This window comes from Humulus lupulus, chromosome 2 (assembly GCF_963169125.1).
Source record: "Humulus lupulus chromosome 2, drHumLupu1.1, whole genome shotgun sequence".
In the NCBI taxonomy this organism is placed as follows: Eukaryota; Viridiplantae; Streptophyta; class Magnoliopsida; order Rosales; family Cannabaceae; genus Humulus; species Humulus lupulus.
The window spans coordinates 90,577,638-90,597,071 of record NC_084794.1 but is presented as its reverse complement, the minus strand read 5'-3'; the positions used below and the strand labels follow the sequence as shown (position 1 = coordinate 90,597,071).

At 35.7% G+C, this 19,434-nt stretch overlaps 2 protein-coding genes across 3 annotated transcripts; one reads left to right on the top strand and one right to left on the bottom strand.

Annotated features, from left to right (window-relative positions):
* Positions 1-826: 826 nt before the first annotated feature.
* On the top strand, positions 827-4,504 carry LOC133818203 (protein ANTHESIS POMOTING FACTOR 1). Of its 2 annotated transcripts, XM_062250942.1 has the most exons (10): positions 829-998; positions 1,256-1,356; positions 1,499-1,608; positions 1,690-1,756; positions 2,355-2,454; positions 2,737-2,853; positions 2,937-3,074; positions 3,276-3,357; positions 3,984-4,033; positions 4,245-4,504. In XM_062250942.1, exons 1-10 carry the CDS (start codon positions 924-926, stop codon positions 4,410-4,412), a joined length of 1,008 nt encoding a protein of 335 aa, XP_062106926.1. In that variant the 5' UTR covers positions 829-923; the 3' UTR covers positions 4,413-4,504. The 2 variants fall into 2 exon arrangements, with proteins under 2 accessions (XP_062106927.1, XP_062106926.1); XM_062250943.1 differs by lacking the exon at positions 2,355-2,454 and having other exon boundaries at positions 827-998; positions 2,730-2,853.
* Positions 4,505-5,067: 563 nt separating this feature from the next.
* Positions 5,068-6,091, bottom strand: LOC133818202 (oleosin 18.2 kDa-like). The gene has a single exon (XM_062250941.1). It carries the CDS (start codon positions 5,795-5,797, stop codon positions 5,318-5,320), a length of 480 nt encoding a protein of 159 aa, XP_062106925.1. The 5' UTR covers positions 5,798-6,091; the 3' UTR covers positions 5,068-5,317.
* Between the last annotated feature and the right edge of the window lie 13,343 nt (positions 6,092-19,434).

The window sequence follows — 19,434 nt, the reverse complement described above, 5'->3', positions numbered from 1 at the left end:
AAAATATGAATGATAAAAAATAATACAAATAGATTAAAATTATAAAAATAATTTCGAAACATGTCAAAACAAACTACTAAAAATGTATAAAAAATAAAATATGGTACACAAATAATTTTTTTTTTAAATATATGGGGAAAAAACTCCCATAAAAATGTAAACAAAAAAAATATGCCATAAAAAACTTAAGAAAAAAAATGCCATATTTTTCAAAATTTAAGAGAAAATTCCATATATGTTGGTGTTGTTTGGTAACACTTAAAAAATAGTTTTGTATTTAATTAATTAAAAATTTAACAATTAAACATAAAACATTATTTGGTAACTCTATTTTTATTTATTATTTTTAAAATTTTAATTAAAATTCATTAAATTTTGAAAATAGAATTTTTTTTCATTTCAAAATTTTTTGAAATATTTCTACTTTTCATTTTTTTTTTTACTCTTCTTCAAATCAATACCTCATTTTATATTGTTAAACAAAAAATAAAAATAAAAGTTATAAAAAACATTTATTATTTTTTATTTTTAAAAACAAAAAACAAAAATAATTACCAAATATATTTTTATTTTTTTAAAAAAAATAAAGAAATAAAAATAAAAATAAAATTTCTATTTTTTGTGTTTAAAAATTATAAAACAAAAATTTTACAAAACACAACCGTTTGTAATTTCCTCATTTAAATCCCCCCCCCCCCCACAAAAAAAAAATGGGTCATTGGGCCTGAGGCCCTGAGCCCATTTAAGGGGGCACAGTTGATAACCTATGAGAGCGCTTTCTATTAGTACGGCTGAAGTCTGAATGAGCCACCGCTGACAGTGACCACTGACCATGATATCACACTATAAATAAATCAAAATAAATTGGTGTTCTTGTATTGGATCCCTTCAGGGCTAAGAATCTCCACAATCCATCGTCAGAGATGATGAAGTCGCTGACGGAGCTAGACGATGACATAGTGCGTAGCATGGCCATTGGAGCCGTCTTCCCAGATTTTGTAAGCTCTACTTATTTTTCCCCTCATTTTCCACTAAATTATCTGTAAAACTTGTTGAAATCTTTTAAGTTTTGTTCATGGTCAGGTTTGCATGGATTTGGGGTTTAGGAATTAGAGTTTTTGGTTAGTTTTTTCTTTTAAAAGTAAGCTTTAAATCGATCAAATTTAGCTATTCATATATATAAAATCTATTTTATATAGTTTACATTTCACACTTTCTTTTTTGAGTTTTGAGACGGGTTTTAATCCAATTTCAGGGTGGAAAGATTAACTGTATCGATTTTCATCGAAAAGATGACCTACTAGTCACTTCTAGTGAGGATGATTCGGTGCGATTATATGATATTTTAAATGCCAAGTGAGTGCTGTTTGTTTTACTATAGTGATATATCTATTATATTTTGGGACGTTTTGTCACAAGGGTGTCCATCAAATTTTAAATTCTTGTAATGATCTAGCTTAAAGTGAATTCTAATTTGTATGATTGTTTTCAATTCAAGGTTGCTCAAGACCACATATCACAAGAAACATGGGGCTGATCGAATATGCTTTACCCATCACCCAAGTTCTGTTATATGTTCCTCGAGATATAATGTGAATTCTAATGGAGGTTTGATTCCTTGCGCATTGTTAATAGTTGATGATTCTAGTGGCTACATGTGAGAACTATGGTCACTATTTGATTTTGCAGAATCCCTCCGGTATCTCTCAATGTATGATAATCGATGTCTTCGCTATTTTAAGGGGCACAAAGAGAGGTTAGGATCTTATCTTTCGCTACTTCTATGACAAACAAAAAATTGGAGTTTGAATTTTTTTTGGTCTCCTTTCTTTGAAAGAGTTTGATTCTTGACTTCTTGTTATGTATGGTAAGATTGAGGCTCTAGAAAACTTATCTTCTTTTTTTTTTTTTTATTGGGTGAAAATACATTAAAGAATGATAGAAATTAAGACTTAAAAACAGCCTCTAGCCAGCAAGAAGATAATCATTTATGCGGTCTGTCTTTAGATGTTTAGTTGCAAATCTTGTGTGAGGGCTGGGAACTGACAGGTAGGTAATTTCTTCATGTTTTACGGCATGAGCAACACTATCTTTGTCAGCACTTTGATCGTATATACACAATTACAAACACCACCGCACCTATTGCTGATTTGAGTTCAATTCAATAAGATAATCAAGGCCTCTTTGTCTCCCTTTTATGCGATCTTTATACGGCAGGGTTGTTCCTATAAAAAAAATAGAGCTGCGCTTACATATAACAGTCATTAATTCATCTGAAAAAAGTGTTACATACGTTTAATGTTTTAAGTCTTTTCCCGGGTTCGCTGATATTTTTGAATTAATTGTTGCCGTAGAATCGTATCTCTCTGCATGTCTCCAGTTAATGACAGTTTCATGTCCGGGTCACTGGATCACAGCGTCAGAATATGGGATCTTCGTGTAAATGCCTGCCAGGTCTGTTTCTTACATTGTACATGTCTTTATCCTTCTTTAAATTACAAAGAAGGAAATTGATCTATATAAGACTAGGAAGAATGGGATTATCAAGAAAATCACTTCTGCAGACAACATTCTGATTTTTAAATAAAGAACATGACCTATTGCTACGCTCACTTGGAGTTATGCAACTTTTTTTTATCTTACCTGTTGTGTGTTATCACCCTGTTCTTGACTGTAGTTGGTTGTATGTATGTCTGAGGCATGATTGGAATGTATGCTTATTGTTGTAGTTTTCAGGGAATTCTACGCTTGCGTGGGAGACCAACAGTTGCATATGACCAACAAGGCCTTGTGTTTGCCGTGGCAATGGAAGGGGGTGCTATAAAATTGTTTGATTCACGTTCTTATGACAAGGTTCATAACTATGTAGTACTAGCTTTCTCTTTATCAGTTTTTATCTTTCTTCTCATGGATCTAACAAATGATTTCCATCTTAGGGTCCCTTTGATACCTTTCTAGTTGGTGGAGATACAGCTGAGGTCTTTGATATAAAATTTAGTAATGACGGAAAATCAATGCTCTTGACAACCACAAGCAACAACATCTATGTTCTTGATGCTTATGGAGGAGAGAAGGTGAGTCTTTCTGCTTAGAAAATAAGCTCTTATACTCTAAACCACACACACAATTACGTGTGCACAAATTCGTAACATGCCTGACTGTCGGATGTCTCACAAAGATAAGAAGAAACCCGTTTATTCTGTAATCACACATCTTGCAGAGATTCGGTTCTATTACAGATATGTTATAAATAACTTGAACTTTGGTTTATGCAGCGTTGTGGGTACAGTTTGGAGCCCTCTCCTAATAAAGATATAGAGGCAACATTTACCCCGGATGGCCAATATGTGGTGTCAGGTATCCAATGTTTACTCTCTTATGCTATGATATAATTATGCACTTTTAAGCAGTGGTATAGAGACTTGTCTGATCGGGAATTATTCAGTTCGTTTAATTGTATGTATGCATTCCTATGCAAAATGGGGCAGTGAGGCGGGGCAGCTATTAATTCAACCACGCGGGGATGCCCCGCCCTGAATTTTTTTTCTTCTATACTCAAACCCAATATTAAAAAAAATTATTTTGAAAAATATGCAACTATTATATATCTTTCTTAACATTATTATAGGATGTCTTAGTGTTTATTCTACAATAAAAAAAATAGATTATCAATATTCTGGTATACTGTGATGGATTTTACAATGAGATAATATATATTTGAAATCTTTTTTTATTGGGATCATATAATGTATATTGTATATACTATTTAGAATTTCATTTGGATCCGACCTGCTCCAAGGAACTCATTGGAGCAGGGCGGAACGTTAGCGGGGTGGGTCTGTCCCCTATTCCTATCTAGGCAAGCATTATTTACTTACCATTTTCTTGAAAAGCATGCTTACTGGTCTTCTAAGCTCTAAACATGATTTTTCCACGTAATTTTTGGGATATCATATCTAAGTTTGACCATTCTTTCTTTGAAGGCTCGGGAGATGGAACTTTGCATGCATGGAGTGTCAACAGAAAAAATGAGGTACCAATCTAGCATGTCTCTGGATTCTTCTATTTTGTTTTCGATAAAAAAAAGGACTAGTAAATGAAACTTCAGACGACAATGGACATCAAATACACTAATTGGATACCATTACCAACTGTGATATACTTTATAATTATCAAGAAAGAAGAAAAAAAGTTTGTGTGATCCAAGTTCTAAACTTGTAATTTCATGGGATGGATATGTCTAGGTGGCGAACTGGAACAGTCACATTGGAGTGGCATCGTGCATAAAGTGGGCGCCTCGCAGGGTCATGTTCGCGGCTGCAGCATCCAATGTTCTCACGTTTTGGATTCCAAACAACTCTAATGCAGAAACTGGTCCAATGGACACTGAAACTGAACATCATCCTCAATGAAACTCTGATTACTTTTTTTCTTTTCTTTTTCTCGAACGGAGTACTAATGTCCAATATTTTGATCTAAAATGTAGTGATCTTTTTATCCTCGACTGGATGGTACCCTTCAAAATATAGTGGAAGCCTTGAAAAATAAAAATCGCATCAACACATTTACTACACATTTACGTTAACTGCACAAGACCTCCCTTTCAAAAAAAAAAAAAAAACTGTACAAGGTCACATTTCGCTTTGCCTTTGGCATTATTTGTTTCGAGGTGAGTTCTAATTCTAAAAAAGCAATGCTATAATTTTAATAACAGACCTTGAGCACTGTAATAAAGTCTAAAAATAACCCAAATAAATATTAATAATATAGATAATGTTCTTGCATATATCTGCAACCCCAGGAGGCAGATGCACTTGGAATCTGGTTTATTGCCCAGATTAGTAGCAAGAGTGATGAAAAAACTTGCATATTTTTTGTCAAACTTTTAAAAACATTTTTTTTTCAATTCTAAAAATAGAATATTTCACAATTGAAATTATATAATCTTCCATTATTTTTTGTTCTTGTGCTTACAAGACGACTTACATTTTAATGTATTTTTTTCTTTTTCTCATCAAGTGTTTTGTAATGGCATTAGATAAAGCTAAAGCAATAAGTCGATGATCATAAAAAACATAAACAAACATCAGTTTCATTCTACGGGTAGCCAAGTACAATGGACCAAATTCTCGACTCACCATAAATTATGAGCAAAAAATGTAAAACTAAAACAGTGCAAACATAAACAAACACAAACTGAACAGAAAGCACCAAAAAAAAAACAACAAAACAAAACACGAACATTTGTGTAAACAAAAAGAACATGCAAGACTCACATTATTCCTATCATTTCTAGATACACTGCTTTCAAAGCTTTTCAAGTCCTCTTCCCTTCTTGGGCCTTGCTCTGTATCTCTTGGCCCACATCCTTGGTCTTCTGGCCCGCATAGGCAGCAGCATCCTGGACCCGTCTCTTGGCGAGGTCCATCTGTTCGGGCACCGAGGTCTGTCGGAAGAAATTAAGGACCCAAGAGAGGGATGAAAGCCCAGTGACCCCAAAAGCCCCAGAAGTGAGAAAGCCCCCTACGGCGAGCCCAATTGTAACGGCTGCCGGGACAAGAACTGGGCTGAAGAGAAGGAAAACTGGGATGCTTACTAAGAGCCCAATAACAGTCCCCATGAGAGTCAAGCCAGCTAGAGCCAGAAGGGTCCCACCCACTGGTAGGAGGGCCATGACAGCAAGAACTTTTCCAGTTGATGGGCCTTGTTGTTGGCGGTGTTGCTGAAAACCCTTGGCACCACCACCATATTGTGGATGGACTTGGAGTTGGTGGTGAGGTTGAGAACGGTCAGCCATATATATATATTTTTTTTCTGGTTGGGTCAGTGTTTGGGAGATGGGAAAATTGAGTTAGAAAATGATGGGGTATATGAGAGAGGGAGAGAGGTGAGGAGGTGATCTTTTATAAAGAGGTGAAGGGTACGTGGTGATGACACGTAAGGTCTGAGATGGTGAGTAGGGAGTTTGCATGAGAAACAAGTTTCAGTGTGGCTGGCTCTTAACCCAAACTATAAAGTTTGAAAATAAAAGGAAAAGGAATTTTGATTGAAGAAGATGAGGTGGCTTTGTCCGAAGGAGTGTATGTTGACACATTTCGTTTGTGGTTTTGTGAAATTGTTGAGCTGTGCTGTTTTTAACCGGCATGGTTTCTACTACTCTCTACCATTATTATTATTATTATTATTATTGATGAGTTATGTTATGTCAGATACGGCTCTTCAATTTATTTTTACTAATTTTTTTAGGAACAATAAACTAATGCTTCCCTAAAAAAAAAAAAAAAAAAAAAGAACAATTATTACATGAAAATAAACTGTTTTTTTTAGTTGGTTGGTATCACTTCATTTAAATTGGAGTTCAAATATAAGTTTTTCTTTTTGGTGAAGTGGGAGTTCAAATATATATGTTCATATAATAGGATTAAGATTATTATAACAAGACTCCATTTAGAGTTGTAGAATTGGAGAAACAATTATTTTCTCATTGAGTATTCGTAGAACTCCGATAAAATTAGTTTTATTTCATAACCATATTTAAAATATACTTACACACTTCTCACAAAAACTTTCTATCAAACAAAAACTACTAAAAGTATATGTTATGATGCACTTCTGAATAAACACTCCAACAAGGAAGATGTTAATTAAAAATTTCCCAATAAAATGAATTTTGATGTCGCTCTAGATAAATAATCTCAAACTATATATTGATATTGGTGTCATTGTTTAGACTTTGACAGGGTAAGTCCTTGCTTGTCTTTTCAAACCTTTTATTGGTATTTTGTTCAAAGTTTCCCTTATATTATAATTTCATTAAGTTCAAATTTTTTTTTGTGCTAAATGAGATCTATTTCATTTATATTTTTAGCTTAGTTAAAGAATTTTAGGCAGACTGAAGGGATATTTATTCCTTTTTTATTTATTTATATATATATATTTTAATCACTTTTGTTATACCATATTTTTACAAGTTGTTTCTCAGTTATTTAAGCATAGACAACAACTTTGATGATAATTTTGGATTTCGCTTTACATCTAAGACTTTCTTTATTTTTTGTAGTCATATTGTTTGGCATTGGTATTGGCATTCTCTAAGAGATCCAATGTTTTTAATGACTTGGGTTCTTTATTAGATGATATTGTAAGTTTGATGTCCAATTTTTCTAAATTGTCCCCATGTTTGTCAATTGGTTAATAACTCTGCTCATGGTTCAGTTGCGCACACTCTTATAATGAATCAGGAACTTGCTTGAATAAAAGAGTATCCTTATTTTATTCATATTGTATTACACTATGATTATTAGCAATGAGTTATTTATTATCCTACTAATTTTCATGTCACTCAATTATTATGTTATTAGAAGGTCGATATATTTACCAATATAAATTTAATTTTGTTTGTCTTGTCAAGGAGGTCGAGGATTCAATCCTTCCCACTCATTCCTATGTAATCAAAATAAAAACACAATTTTAAAAAACAAAATTGATGGGGGATTTTTTTATTAGGTTTTAGTAGAAAATAAGTAGTATTAATAATAGTTGAATTTTTTTAATTTTTATAATTAGATTGTAATTGCATAAATCATATACTTATTATTTAATTTAAATAAATTAAATCTGCCCACTTAAACATAAATTTAAAAAATGCTAGTATGTCATATTGCATGGGAGACTCCTCTTACTAGATGTTTATACTTTTTTGTAAGATATATTCTTTTATTTATTTTACATTAAGGCGAAGAATTTGAACTTCAGATCTCTTTTTTTGTGAGGAGAAGCAAATATCGCTAGCTAAAGTGGAGAATTTTATTTATTTTTTAATTGACTCAATGGATAAATAGTTTTGCACGGTAATAAACATACTTATATCAAACTGGTATAATATCCAAAATTAGAGAAAAGAAACATTAGCAATTAGCGTTTTTCACTTATTTTAAATTTAATCTAGAACAAGTATACATCATTCTCGACATAAAATTTGTGTATAGAAAAAATGTTTATATACATTAAGTATGTTTTTTTTTAAGAAAAATAGTAGAGTCCTAAGTACTATTAATGGATGTTCTACTCCATTCTTTAAAATACATTCCCAAAACACACATTTTTTTTTTTATTTTACCTCTAAGTTTTACATTATACCATACATCAGATTCTCTATATATTTTTCTACATCATTTAAATATTATATCTTTAAACATATTTTATTAATTAAAGTAAAATAAAATAATTGAAAAAGAAAAAAGAAATAATAAATATATACTAAATTGGAGAGAAAAAACTTATAAAGAAAAATAATAATATTAAAATATTATATAAATGATATGTAAATGTTATGTAAATGTAGATATGTATTAATTGGAGTTTGTGCATAGCTATTATAAATATGAGTTGATGGAAGATGTTTTTGTGAGTTTTAGCTAAATATTATAGAAAAAGTATATTACAAAATACATCACCAAAACATATTTTTTTTATAATTTACCTCAAACTTTTATATTATACCATACACCAACTTTTCTATTTTTTCTTTACATCATTTAAATATTATATTTTAAAAAAATATTTTATTCATTTTAAGAAATAAAATAATTAAATATAATAGTATCACACTCATATATATACAAACATTTATAAAAAAATAAAAAAAAGTATTTTATAGCTTGATGAATAATGTTTCATTACATATAAAGAAATACTATTCATTTAGGTAAAAAAATATAAATTTACATCACCCATTGGAAGGCATTGTATTTTTATTTTCGTTTTCAAAATTATGTTTTTATAGATGAGAATATAAAATAATTTTGTTGTTTTAAAAAACAAAAGTTTTTTTGACTAATGTTTTCTAAAAATAATTTTTAATATTTTTATTTAAAAAATATTGAATAGAAAAAAATAATCAATACATTTAAAACTAGAAAAATATTGGGAAAGTATGTAATAAATAATAAGAAAAAATAATGTGAAAAAGAAATAATAAAAAGTGAGGAGAGAGAAATGTATATTAGAAAAAATGAAAAGAGAGAAAATGTTGTGAAAAAAAGTAACGAGAGAGAAAGTAAATAAAGAGAAAGTGACGAGTTAGAAAAAAATGACAAGAGATAAAATAATATGAGAAAATTGATGAGAGAGAAACTTATGAAAGAAAAAAAATGATGTAAGAGTGAAAATAATGTGAGAGAAAGTGAAAAAAATTTAAAAAGAAAAAAGTTTTTTAAAAACTATGTAAACAACCTTTTGTTATTTTCAAATTTTTTTATTTTGGTAACTTTGTTTTAAAATATTTTTTTATGGAGCTAATGCCAAAAACCTTTGCTTGTCTTCGTAAAATAATTTTTTTATGGAGCTAATGTCAAATAGAAAATAACCTTTTGTTATTCTCCAAGTCTCCTTTTGCCCTCTTGCGACTCTACGGAAGAGATTGCAATCTTTTGCTATAATTTATCTGTCTATATCCTACCACTTAAAAACAAGCATCTCACTTAAAATAACAATTACTTAATTGGTAGAAAATAAATAAAATAACCTACCATTTTAAATGATATGGCTATTTTTTTAAGTGGTAGACATTTAAGAGAGCAAATAGAGAAAGAGACTTGCTCAAGCAGTTTTGTCAAACTGAAAAATCAAATCTAACCATTAAAAATAAAAAATCAAACCAAACCATTAATCAACATGTTGGTGAGATTTGGTTCGATTATAACCACAAAACCAAAGTACTAAAATTTTAAATGTTATTTTATTATAAAATAATTAATTTGATGATTATATATGTTTCAATTATAATTTTAGCTTTACTTTCATGACCATATAAAGTCTACTAAAAGCTAAGTAACTTGTTGTGAGAGATGAAAGTGGTTTTGAATCATTATATTGAAGAAAAAAATAAATTTTTTTACTTTCTAAATAATGTGAACACTCTCTTTTCTTCATTTTGGAAACTTGTGCAAAGTAATCAATACAACTAAAAATATAATATTATCAAATAAAGTACTTATCTTGGATGGTTGGACCAAATCTCCATTAACTTCAAGTGTAAGGGTTCAAATCCCTGTCCGTCCATTTAAAAAAAATTTAATATAGAGAAGTTCATCACCTCATTCAGTTTAATCAATCTTAGAGAATTCAAAATTGTGATTGGACCACCGATAATGGTTTCGACTGTTACGATTTCTGACTGTCCAGTGTGGTGTGGTATGGGTGCCAAACCACGATTTGTAGTTATAATATAACTATGAATCACCCTTACTAAGTGAACCCTTACTAACTATTAGTCACCCTTACTAAGTGAACCCTAAATTTTGATAAGTTGAATTTGGGTAATTGATTAATAAAAATATGGAAATCATGTATATTCATCTAAAGAGAATAAAAGGAAAATTATTGAAATTAGTAAGATAATAGTATATAAAGAAAGGGGAATAGGCTTTGTAACATTCCAAATTTGTTAACATGGCTTAGTGCCTCGATTAGCGTGTCGGAAGGGCATAATTAGATTTATATGTGAATTATGTGGATTTAATTGAATATATGTGTTATTATGTGAAATAAATGAGTTATATTATAATATGATTGTTTATACATGTTTAAGTGCGTTAAATATTCTTATGGGCCCATTTATGATAGAAAATGCATTTTCGTAATTTTGACCCGTCGATGGTATATCTGTAATTATATGCTATATGATTGCGACCACATTATTATGTGTATATATTTGTGATATTCGACATGAGACGATCTTAGCGAGCAGTTTAGCGGAAAAATCACAATGGGGTAAAATACCTAGCTCGGGGTAAGCTTATAGGTATTTTGATAATTTGGAAAATAATCGGGATTTATTGAGTAACGGGAATTAAATTGGTGAGTATTTGGTTTAGTGAACTAATTGGGAAGTCGTGGTAAAATGGGAGGACTAGTGGGAATTTCATAAAAAATACCAAAATGCCCTTGGGAATGCTTTGGGGACAAGTTAAGGGCTAGGGGTAAAGTGGTCTTTTGACCACCTAGCTAGAGAAAGGTTACTTAGGCTGATGGTTTGGGTCATTCATGTGTAACTCTCTCCTCTCTCCTTTGAAAGCTCTCCCTTAAGTCTTTGAAGAGGAATTCTTGAATTAAAGCCTAGAAGCCATCCTTGGTGGGAATTGAAGCTTGTGGCAAGGCACTTGAGGTTGCTAAGAGTGTCTGCCCCTAAGGAATTCAAATTTTCCTAGAGAAATTCAGAGGTAAGACCCCTGTTCTTGGCATTTCAATGGTGTTCTTGAGGTTTTGGATGATTTTGGTTCATGGATTGTTGATTGAGCTAGTTTTGTGTATTTTGAGTTGTGGGTTAGGTTTTGCTAGTATTTTGGGGTGAAATTATGGTTGAAACTTTGTTAGAAGTTTGGTTGAACCAATTTTGAGCCTTGGTTTTGAGCTGGGAAGTCGCAGGGATTTCATTGGGGGAAGAACACTTTTTTTATGGGCTCGATTGGCGTTTCTGGCGACCTAGCGCGACTACGCTAGTGTTCCAAAAACAAGAGATTTGAAATTCGATTTAAGGGCTCGAGGCTTGGGGCACGATCGCGCTGGGCAGGGCGCAACCGCACCATTGCCTTGGAAAGCCCAATTTTTACAGTGGGCACAGTCGCACTTGCCAGGTGCCCCAAAAAGTTGTTTTTTTTTAGGATTAGGGCTCGGGGAGTTCGGGAATATGTTTTAGGGCCCACTTGGGGGCTCGGGGGACGTTCCTAACAACCTGATATCTGAGAATAGTGACTGTGTAAGTTGGGGTTCGGAGTGAGCCTCAAGATTTGGATTCAATCCCTAATAAGAGTATGTTTATGTTGTGACTAGATTTCCACAAGGCTAGGGATCAGGATCGCACTTGAGGTCGTAACGTTGTTGAACAAAACTTGAGGTAAGAAAACAACACCATGGTTGTGATTAGGGCTCGGACCCCTGTTAACGAGCATGATTATAATTATGCTTGTGGATACCTAATTAAGCATACATGAATGCACTGTATCTGATTATGTGATAAATGAATTATATGTTTGATTGCTCCTGATTGGAAAGCTTGGCTTATGAGCCTTGGTTAGCATTATGTGTGCAGAACGCATGCCGCTATGGCTAGGCCACCCTGGGCGTGCGGTATGCACTTGTCCAGCTCGGATGCCACTTGAATAAATAAAACTACGATATGCACTTGTGTGAGTATGGCCGCATACCTGGATAATGTGTTTGCTTGAGTTCAGTTATTATTGCTAAACTTGTTGTTTATGTTATGTTGTCTATCTGAATTTGTTTAATTAAGTTTTCTTGCTGAGCCTTGACTCACGGGTGCTATGTGGTGCAGGTAAGGGTAAAGAGATGTTGGGCTAGCCATGAGTTGGAGAGTTTTAGGGGCAGCGTGTACATATGTAGTCTGCTCGACCGCCACGGTCGGGGTATCACTGAGGAACTAGGGTTGGACCCTATTTTGCCGCTTAGGTTGCCTTATTTTGTAATCTTTTGAGTTTTAAATAGCTTTTAAACTTCAATTTTGGGATCCAATGTACAGACTAATTTTTTTAATGAAAGTATTTACTCCTTTGACCAAAATTTTTAATACTTGAACCATTAGTTACTTTAATCACATGTTTAAGTCCAAATGACTCGTTTAGCGAGTCCATCACTATTTTAAACACATTGGTAGGGCATTACAACTTGGTATCAGAGCAACCAAGGTTTAAGGGTTCCTGGAGACAGACTGGGTATGTACACTCCCCGCTAAAGACAAGCTCGACTCAGAGTTTGGTAACTATTAATATGGCTATGTGTTCAATTGCTTAAATGATATATATGCCTTATATGCCTGTCTAATTAGGAAGCATGAGCAATTCTGATAGGGCCTGGCCCTTGACTACTATATGCATGTTAAAGATGTGCTTATTATCACTATTGTTGCTTGTAAATGACAAAGAAATGCTTATAAGCATCACTGTTGCTTTTGAATGCTAGAAATGTTGAATAACACTTTTATATGCATATGAATGTCAGGAACGTGCTTATTAGCACTGCTAATGCTTGTGAATGTTAAGAATGTGCTTATTAACACCCTGAATGAGCATGGATATGAATCACCATGTTTATTAGCATGAATGTTGTGGGTGAAAGCTATTGAAATGCTTATTAGCATTGTCGAAGCATGTGAATGCTTATTTGATAAGTTTTGGACCGTGGGGTGGCATGGGATACTGTTATTATTGCCTGATGAACCGAATCATTGATTGTAGATAGACTTGGAAGTATACTTCCACGGCAATCAAATGAACCAGTCGGCGCAGAAAGTCAGATCGGAAATAATGACCAGCGTTAGAATCCTCCGCCAACTCCTGAGAACTGGCAACAAATGCTTGTTGAAATGCAAGCTAGACTACAGAGACAGGAAGAAGAATTTCGCGAGTTGAGACAACAGTAGGTTCCGACAGGGAAAGCTACGTGAGTAGCACATCCTGCTGCCATAGTACCGACCATACAGTAGCAGCCAAATATTGAGAATTGTTGGACTACTGTATGAACGGTTTAGGAAACATCACCCTCCGATTTTCGAGGGAAGCGCAAATCTACTCAAGGCTGAGCAGTGGATGAGTCTGATTACATCCATCCTAGATTTTATAAGGGTGGTGGGTAACGAGAGAGTGGCTTGTGCCATGTACATGTTTTGGGAGGATGCACGAATTTTGTGGGAGGTGGTGCCCCAGATTAGGGACATTACCACAATGAATTGGGAAGAGTTCAGAGCTTTGTTTAAACAAAAATATTATAATGATGCAGTGAGAGTTGCAAAGGCAGATGAATTCAACAATTTGGTTCAGGGAACTATGTCAGTAACAAAATACACCCTGAAGTTTAATAGACTAGCCAAGTTTGCTTTGGAATTGGTGCCTATCGATGTGACCATAAAGGAGAGATTCCTCCAAGGGCTGAACTCTATGATTAGCCCGAGATGTCAGAATTACTGCAGTGCCTGGAGTGATGACATACACTCAGGTGGTAGAGAGATTCCTTACTGCAGAAGGCACTGAAAACAAGATCTGGCAGGAGAACGCGGTCAGAAGGGATACCAAGACGATGGGACCTCCATTTACAAGTTTTGGTATGGGCGGATGCCCTAGTGACCAAAAAAGAAAGACCTCGAATACCTTTTTAGCTTTAGGCCCTGATAGGAGGCCACGAGGCCTACAGATTGGTCGCCAGGGTGACAACGAGGTTTAGAGGACGTATCCAGAGTGCGCCATAGGTAGAAGACATCATCTGGGAGAGTTTCGGGCGAAGGCCTGCTTTTATGTGGAATAGTAGGGCATCTCAAGAAAGACAAACCAAGGGTGAAGAAAAGGAGCCAAAAAAGGCGGATAGCTTGATTTCAGCTTGAGTGATTACACTGACACAGGCAGAGGCTGAGGCTAGTCCCTCAGTAGTGGTAGGTAACCTTTCCAGTGCTGGCACTTCTTACACTGTATTGATTGATTCTGGTGCTACACACTCATTTGTTTATAGTAGAGTAATTGATAGATTGTGTAGATCTTGTGACTATTATACTATGGGATTTGGAACCTTATTGCCTAATGGGGAGCTGGTAGTCTCTAGGAGATGGATTAGATCATTGCTAGTGGTGGTTGACAGCAGAGAACTTTTTGGGAAACTTATACATGAACTTTATTTATTTTCATGTAGATCTAATATTAAACAAGCTAATTTGAGACAACCTAGAACATATTTCTAAAATTGAATTCAAAGAGAAATAATGATAAGAATACTTACATTATACGCAACGGAATGAATGAGTCCTTCATTTAGTTTCTCAAACCCTTGTATCCTTTCTGTGGCAGGGTATTATCAAGAAACTGAATTGATCTTCAATTTTGATCACCGCCTTCCAAAGTATTCTTAGAATCACCTAGACCAGTGTGGGAAATTCTCAACACATGAGATAGATATAGAGAGAAGAAGAGAAAAGAACAATGAGGCTTAGAAAATGACTTATGTTTAGAGAGAATCTAAAACCTATCAGAAACTTGTGTTTCAACTTATGTTTTTTCAACTCTCTCTTAGCATTCCTTTTATAGACTCAATTAGGTCATTGATTTAATTAAAAAATTAATAAAATAATAACCAATTAACAACCCTAGGTCGAAATTATCACGGGCTTTAGGTCTGTGAAATTTCCCATTTGATTATAAGCCCATTGGACTTAAAATCAAGGCCTGTATTATTTTCTATTGATTTAATTAATTAAATAATTATTCAAATCATTTATCAAATTAATTATTTATAATTTGAACCTTGATTTAAATTTATTTATTAATTTAGATACCAATTTATTTTAATTAATAAATCTACCCTAATTTCTCTTTTCGTCTCTAAATAACATAACTATGTGAAACTATCCAAAATAGACTTGGTCAACTTTGATAATTTTAATTGATAATTAAATCAATTAATTGAGACTACCTAGATGATTTTACTCAAGGTACAGTGGGGACCACGGGCCTATGAAATCAAGCTCCAATAAGTTATTATAAATCTAACAAATAAATTTACTAACTTATTAATTCCTCGTGACTCCAATAAAGACTCGGAATTGCACTCTTGAATTCATAGAACGCTCTATAAGAAATATAGATACATTATTGTTACAACCATATTTGTCACTAAATCCTCTATAGACGGTCTACAATGAGATGGGACTAAAATACTGTTTTACCCCTCATTGTATTTTATCCTTAAAACACTTAGTTCCTTGTAAATGATATTTCAGTAAACTAATATTAATTACTGAAATGAGATCTCTATCATTTAGCATATTGAATCGAACTAAAAGGAAGCCATCATTTCATTTCTTCATCAGAAACTATAGACGTTCATATCTATGATTAACACTCCCACTCAATTATACCACCGAGTTCCCAAGATGTAAGTATGGGCTAGTCCGTAGGGTAAGCTGATAAAGAACAAGTCAAAGAACTCAAATAATACAATCAGTTAACATACTAACCACTCAGAATTGAGATTGAATTGACCTATGGTCAACTATATGATATGACTAGAATAGATAATAACAGTATGTTTACTTATCCTATCTACTGTCAATATCGGTCTAGTCTGATGTAACAAATACATCCGATCTTATCTACTTCGCTAATGTTCTGGAAAGAACATAACACTACAATGTGTAAGTAGATCATATCGTAGATTGGCAAGTCAATGTAAATCCTGTGCACTGACTAATCTTAGGACTAACTTATTTTGATCATATAATCATATTTATATTCCACTGTGATTACGTCACTATAAATACGATTAGCTATATGCTCGGGATTTAATAGAAGTTTATATTAAACAAATAATCATGAAAATAAAACATGTGAGCAAAGTGATTGACCAAGTCAAAAAATAATTTGTATTCTTTTATTGATAATAAATGAGATTACAAAGAAATTGGGTTTTAATTAGGGCATGAAACCCCAACAAACTCCCACTTGCACTAATTGAAACTAATGCCTTAACTCTACTAATACCATTTCCTTGATATGCTTATCAAATGTAGCTTTTGGTAGTGTCTTTGTAAACAAATCTGCAAGATTGTCTTCAGATGCATTCTTCATAACTTTCACATCTCCTCTGGCCAAATATTCTCGAATAATGTGATACTTCCTTTCATTATGCTTACTTCTCTTGTGATTACGAGGTTCTTTCGAGTTGGCTATCGCTCCTGTATTGGCACAAAACAACACAAGCGGTTTATCCATTTATGGAATAACACCAACATCCAAATAGAACTTCTTTAGCCAGACTATTTCCTTAGCTGCTTCTGACGCGGCTATGTACTTGTGAGCACCGCAAATTGGACATGATTTTGAAAGACCCAAGCCTCATGCAAGGCCTTCACAAGACTGACCTGCCTCACCCCACGTGAGGCCTCACGCTTACCTCATTGAAGGTCCTATGGACCCGTGCCTAAGTGTCGCGCTCAAGTGCCCAGGGCCACGCCTCAGCCGCGCCCATGCACCCATCTCCGTGAGGCCCCTCTCACGAGGCCATCTTGCAGAGTACGCCTCAGCCACGCCCACGCACCTATCCCCGCGAGACCCCTCTCACGAGGCCATCTCGCAGGGCACGCCTCGGCCGCGCCCACACACCTATCTCCGCAAGGCCCCTCTCATGAGGTCATCTCGCAGGGCAGGCCTTGGCCGTGCCCACACACCTATCTCCGCGAGGCCCCTCTTGCAAGGCCATCTCGCAGGGCACGCCTCGGCCGCGCCCACGCACCTATCTGTGCGAGGCCCTTCTTGTGAGGCCGTCTCGCAGGGCATGCCTCGGCCGCGCCCACGCATCCATCTCCGCGAAGCCCCTCTCGTAAGGCCATCTCGTAGGGCACGCCTCGGTCGCGCCCATGCACCTATCTCTGCGAGGCCATCTCACAGGCCACGCCTCTATGGTATAAGTATATGCCTCGCTGATGAGGCCCTTCTCTATTTTCTAAGGAAGGTGTCAACAGTGGGGTGCGACGCCCACATGCTTAGAATACTTAAGGCTACAAGTCCTCTTATACTTAACAAAATAAAAAAGGGTTTGGAGCAAGTGCGTATCTTGGATATACGAGAGCAACCTTTAGATACAAGGCACATGTACGGGAACGGGTTGTACGACCATGAGGAGCATAGAGGCATGACTTTGAGGTCCTTACTAGATAGGTAGTGATGGTACAAGGTAGTACCAGTGGTGGAGGCACTACCTGTTCGTCACCGACCATGTGCCAGGGTCGACGCCACAACCACCTATGCCACTACGTTTGGTGCCATTCCTTTGACACTCATACTAAATAAGTAGTGGAGGCATTCCCACGGACCGTGACTACGTACCAGAGCCGACACCACGACCCTCTGCGCCACTACTACCTGTGCCACCACAGTGACGACGTACTTATGAGCAATCTGGTCCCTTGGGACCACAATGTATTAGGGGCCATTAGAGCCCACTATAAAGGGAAACACACTTCATCATTGAAGGGGGTTGGAAAATTCTTGTAAAACTAGATTGATCTAAGGGCAATAGATGAGTTTTCTTTCTATTATCTATTTCATATTTGCATTTTTCCTTCAAGTTTCTATACGTTCATTTGTGTTCATTAAATATTGATTTAAGTTATGAGTTTTCCATCCATATTTCATTGACGAGTTCTTACCATCAACAGTTTGGCATTGTCTGTGGGAAGGATAAGTGCCAAGCCACTGTTCTTCCATTGATTCTAGTAGCAAAGATGTCGAGATGCTCTAAGCGGTTGAGAGAACCACGAGAGGTTGAGGTACACATCGATGGAGATCAATTGAAGGCCTCCATGAAGAATCCTCCGCCACCTGAAATTGTGCATGCATCGAAGGAGCCAGGGGTTCCTAAAGGTGAAAGGAAGGCCTCGCCCCCGGCTGTCCCACCTGATGAGCATTGTCCGAGGTCAGCGGCTGCCCTCACGAGAGATGCCGGCGAGTTCCCGCCCCCAAAGCCGCCACAGGTGCCGAACTCCGGCCGACATAATCCGGGCCCATCGACGCGCAGGCCTGACAAGAATCCTCGAGTCCATTCCGTGAGCTCGAGTTCTAGGTCCCGATTTTATGAAGAGGAGATACGCGAACTGCACCGGAAGAACCAAAGGCTAGAAACCACCTTAGAGAACATGCAAGAGGTATTGAATGGCCTGTTACAAGGAAAATTGAACATATCTCTTCCTAGGCGAAAAGAGAAAGGACAAGAGGGGGTAGAAACCACAGTCCCAGTGGACGATGGGAGGACTTGACTCTCCACCAGTAATACCCCCCGAACAAAGTAGCATAAATGTCTCGGACCACAGAAGCAGCCCTAGAGGCCAGAGCAGAAGAAAAATGTTGACCCTCGTAACGAAGTCGAAGTCACTTCAAGGAAGACACCCTCAGACTCACAGGAAGAACTCAACAAGAAAAGGACGGATAAAAGGACTACACCTCCTATGGTGCCCCGGGAAGACAAAGGAAAGGGAAACGCTAACCCGTCCACGTTGAGAGACTCCTTGAACAAGAGGAGACAATACCTAGACACAGAAATGAGGAGCCTCCGGAGCAAGATAATCATCGCATCTTGAGGACAAGCGGTCGATGACGAGTTTGACCATGAGTCCCCCTTCACTAAGGAAATCCAAGCCATCCGGCTCCCAGTCAACTTCAAGGAGCCTCATATGACCCCATATGAAGGAAATACGGATCCCAAGTATCATCTGGACGCATTTAACGATCTGATGAAATTAAGGGGAATTAGTAGCGGGGCCAGATGCCATTGCTTTGCTGTCACATTGAAAGGACATGCGTACAAATGGTTCAAAAGACTCTGGCCAGGGTCCATCAGGTCTTGGCAACAATTTTCTGATGAATTTCTTCAGCAACATCA

What these genes read in the sequence shown, in the direction of transcription:
- LOC133818203 (XM_062250942.1), top strand. Translation starts at nt 924, where the DNA reads ATGATGAAGTCGCTGACGGAGCTAGACGATGACATAGTGCGTAGCATG. An exon ending in TAATGTGAATTCTAATGGAG is followed by an intron (nt 1,609 to 1,689) that starts GTTTGATTCCTT and finishes TTGATTTTGCAG; the next exon opens with AATCCCTCCGGTATCTCTCA. An exon ending in ATTCACGTTCTTATGACAAG is followed by an intron (nt 2,854 to 2,936) that starts GTTCATAACTAT and finishes TTTCCATCTTAG; the next exon opens with GGTCCCTTTGATACCTTTCT.
- LOC133818202 (XM_062250941.1), bottom strand. Translation starts at nt 5,797, where the DNA reads ATGGCTGACCGTTCTCAACCTCACCACCAACTCCAAGTCCATCCACAA.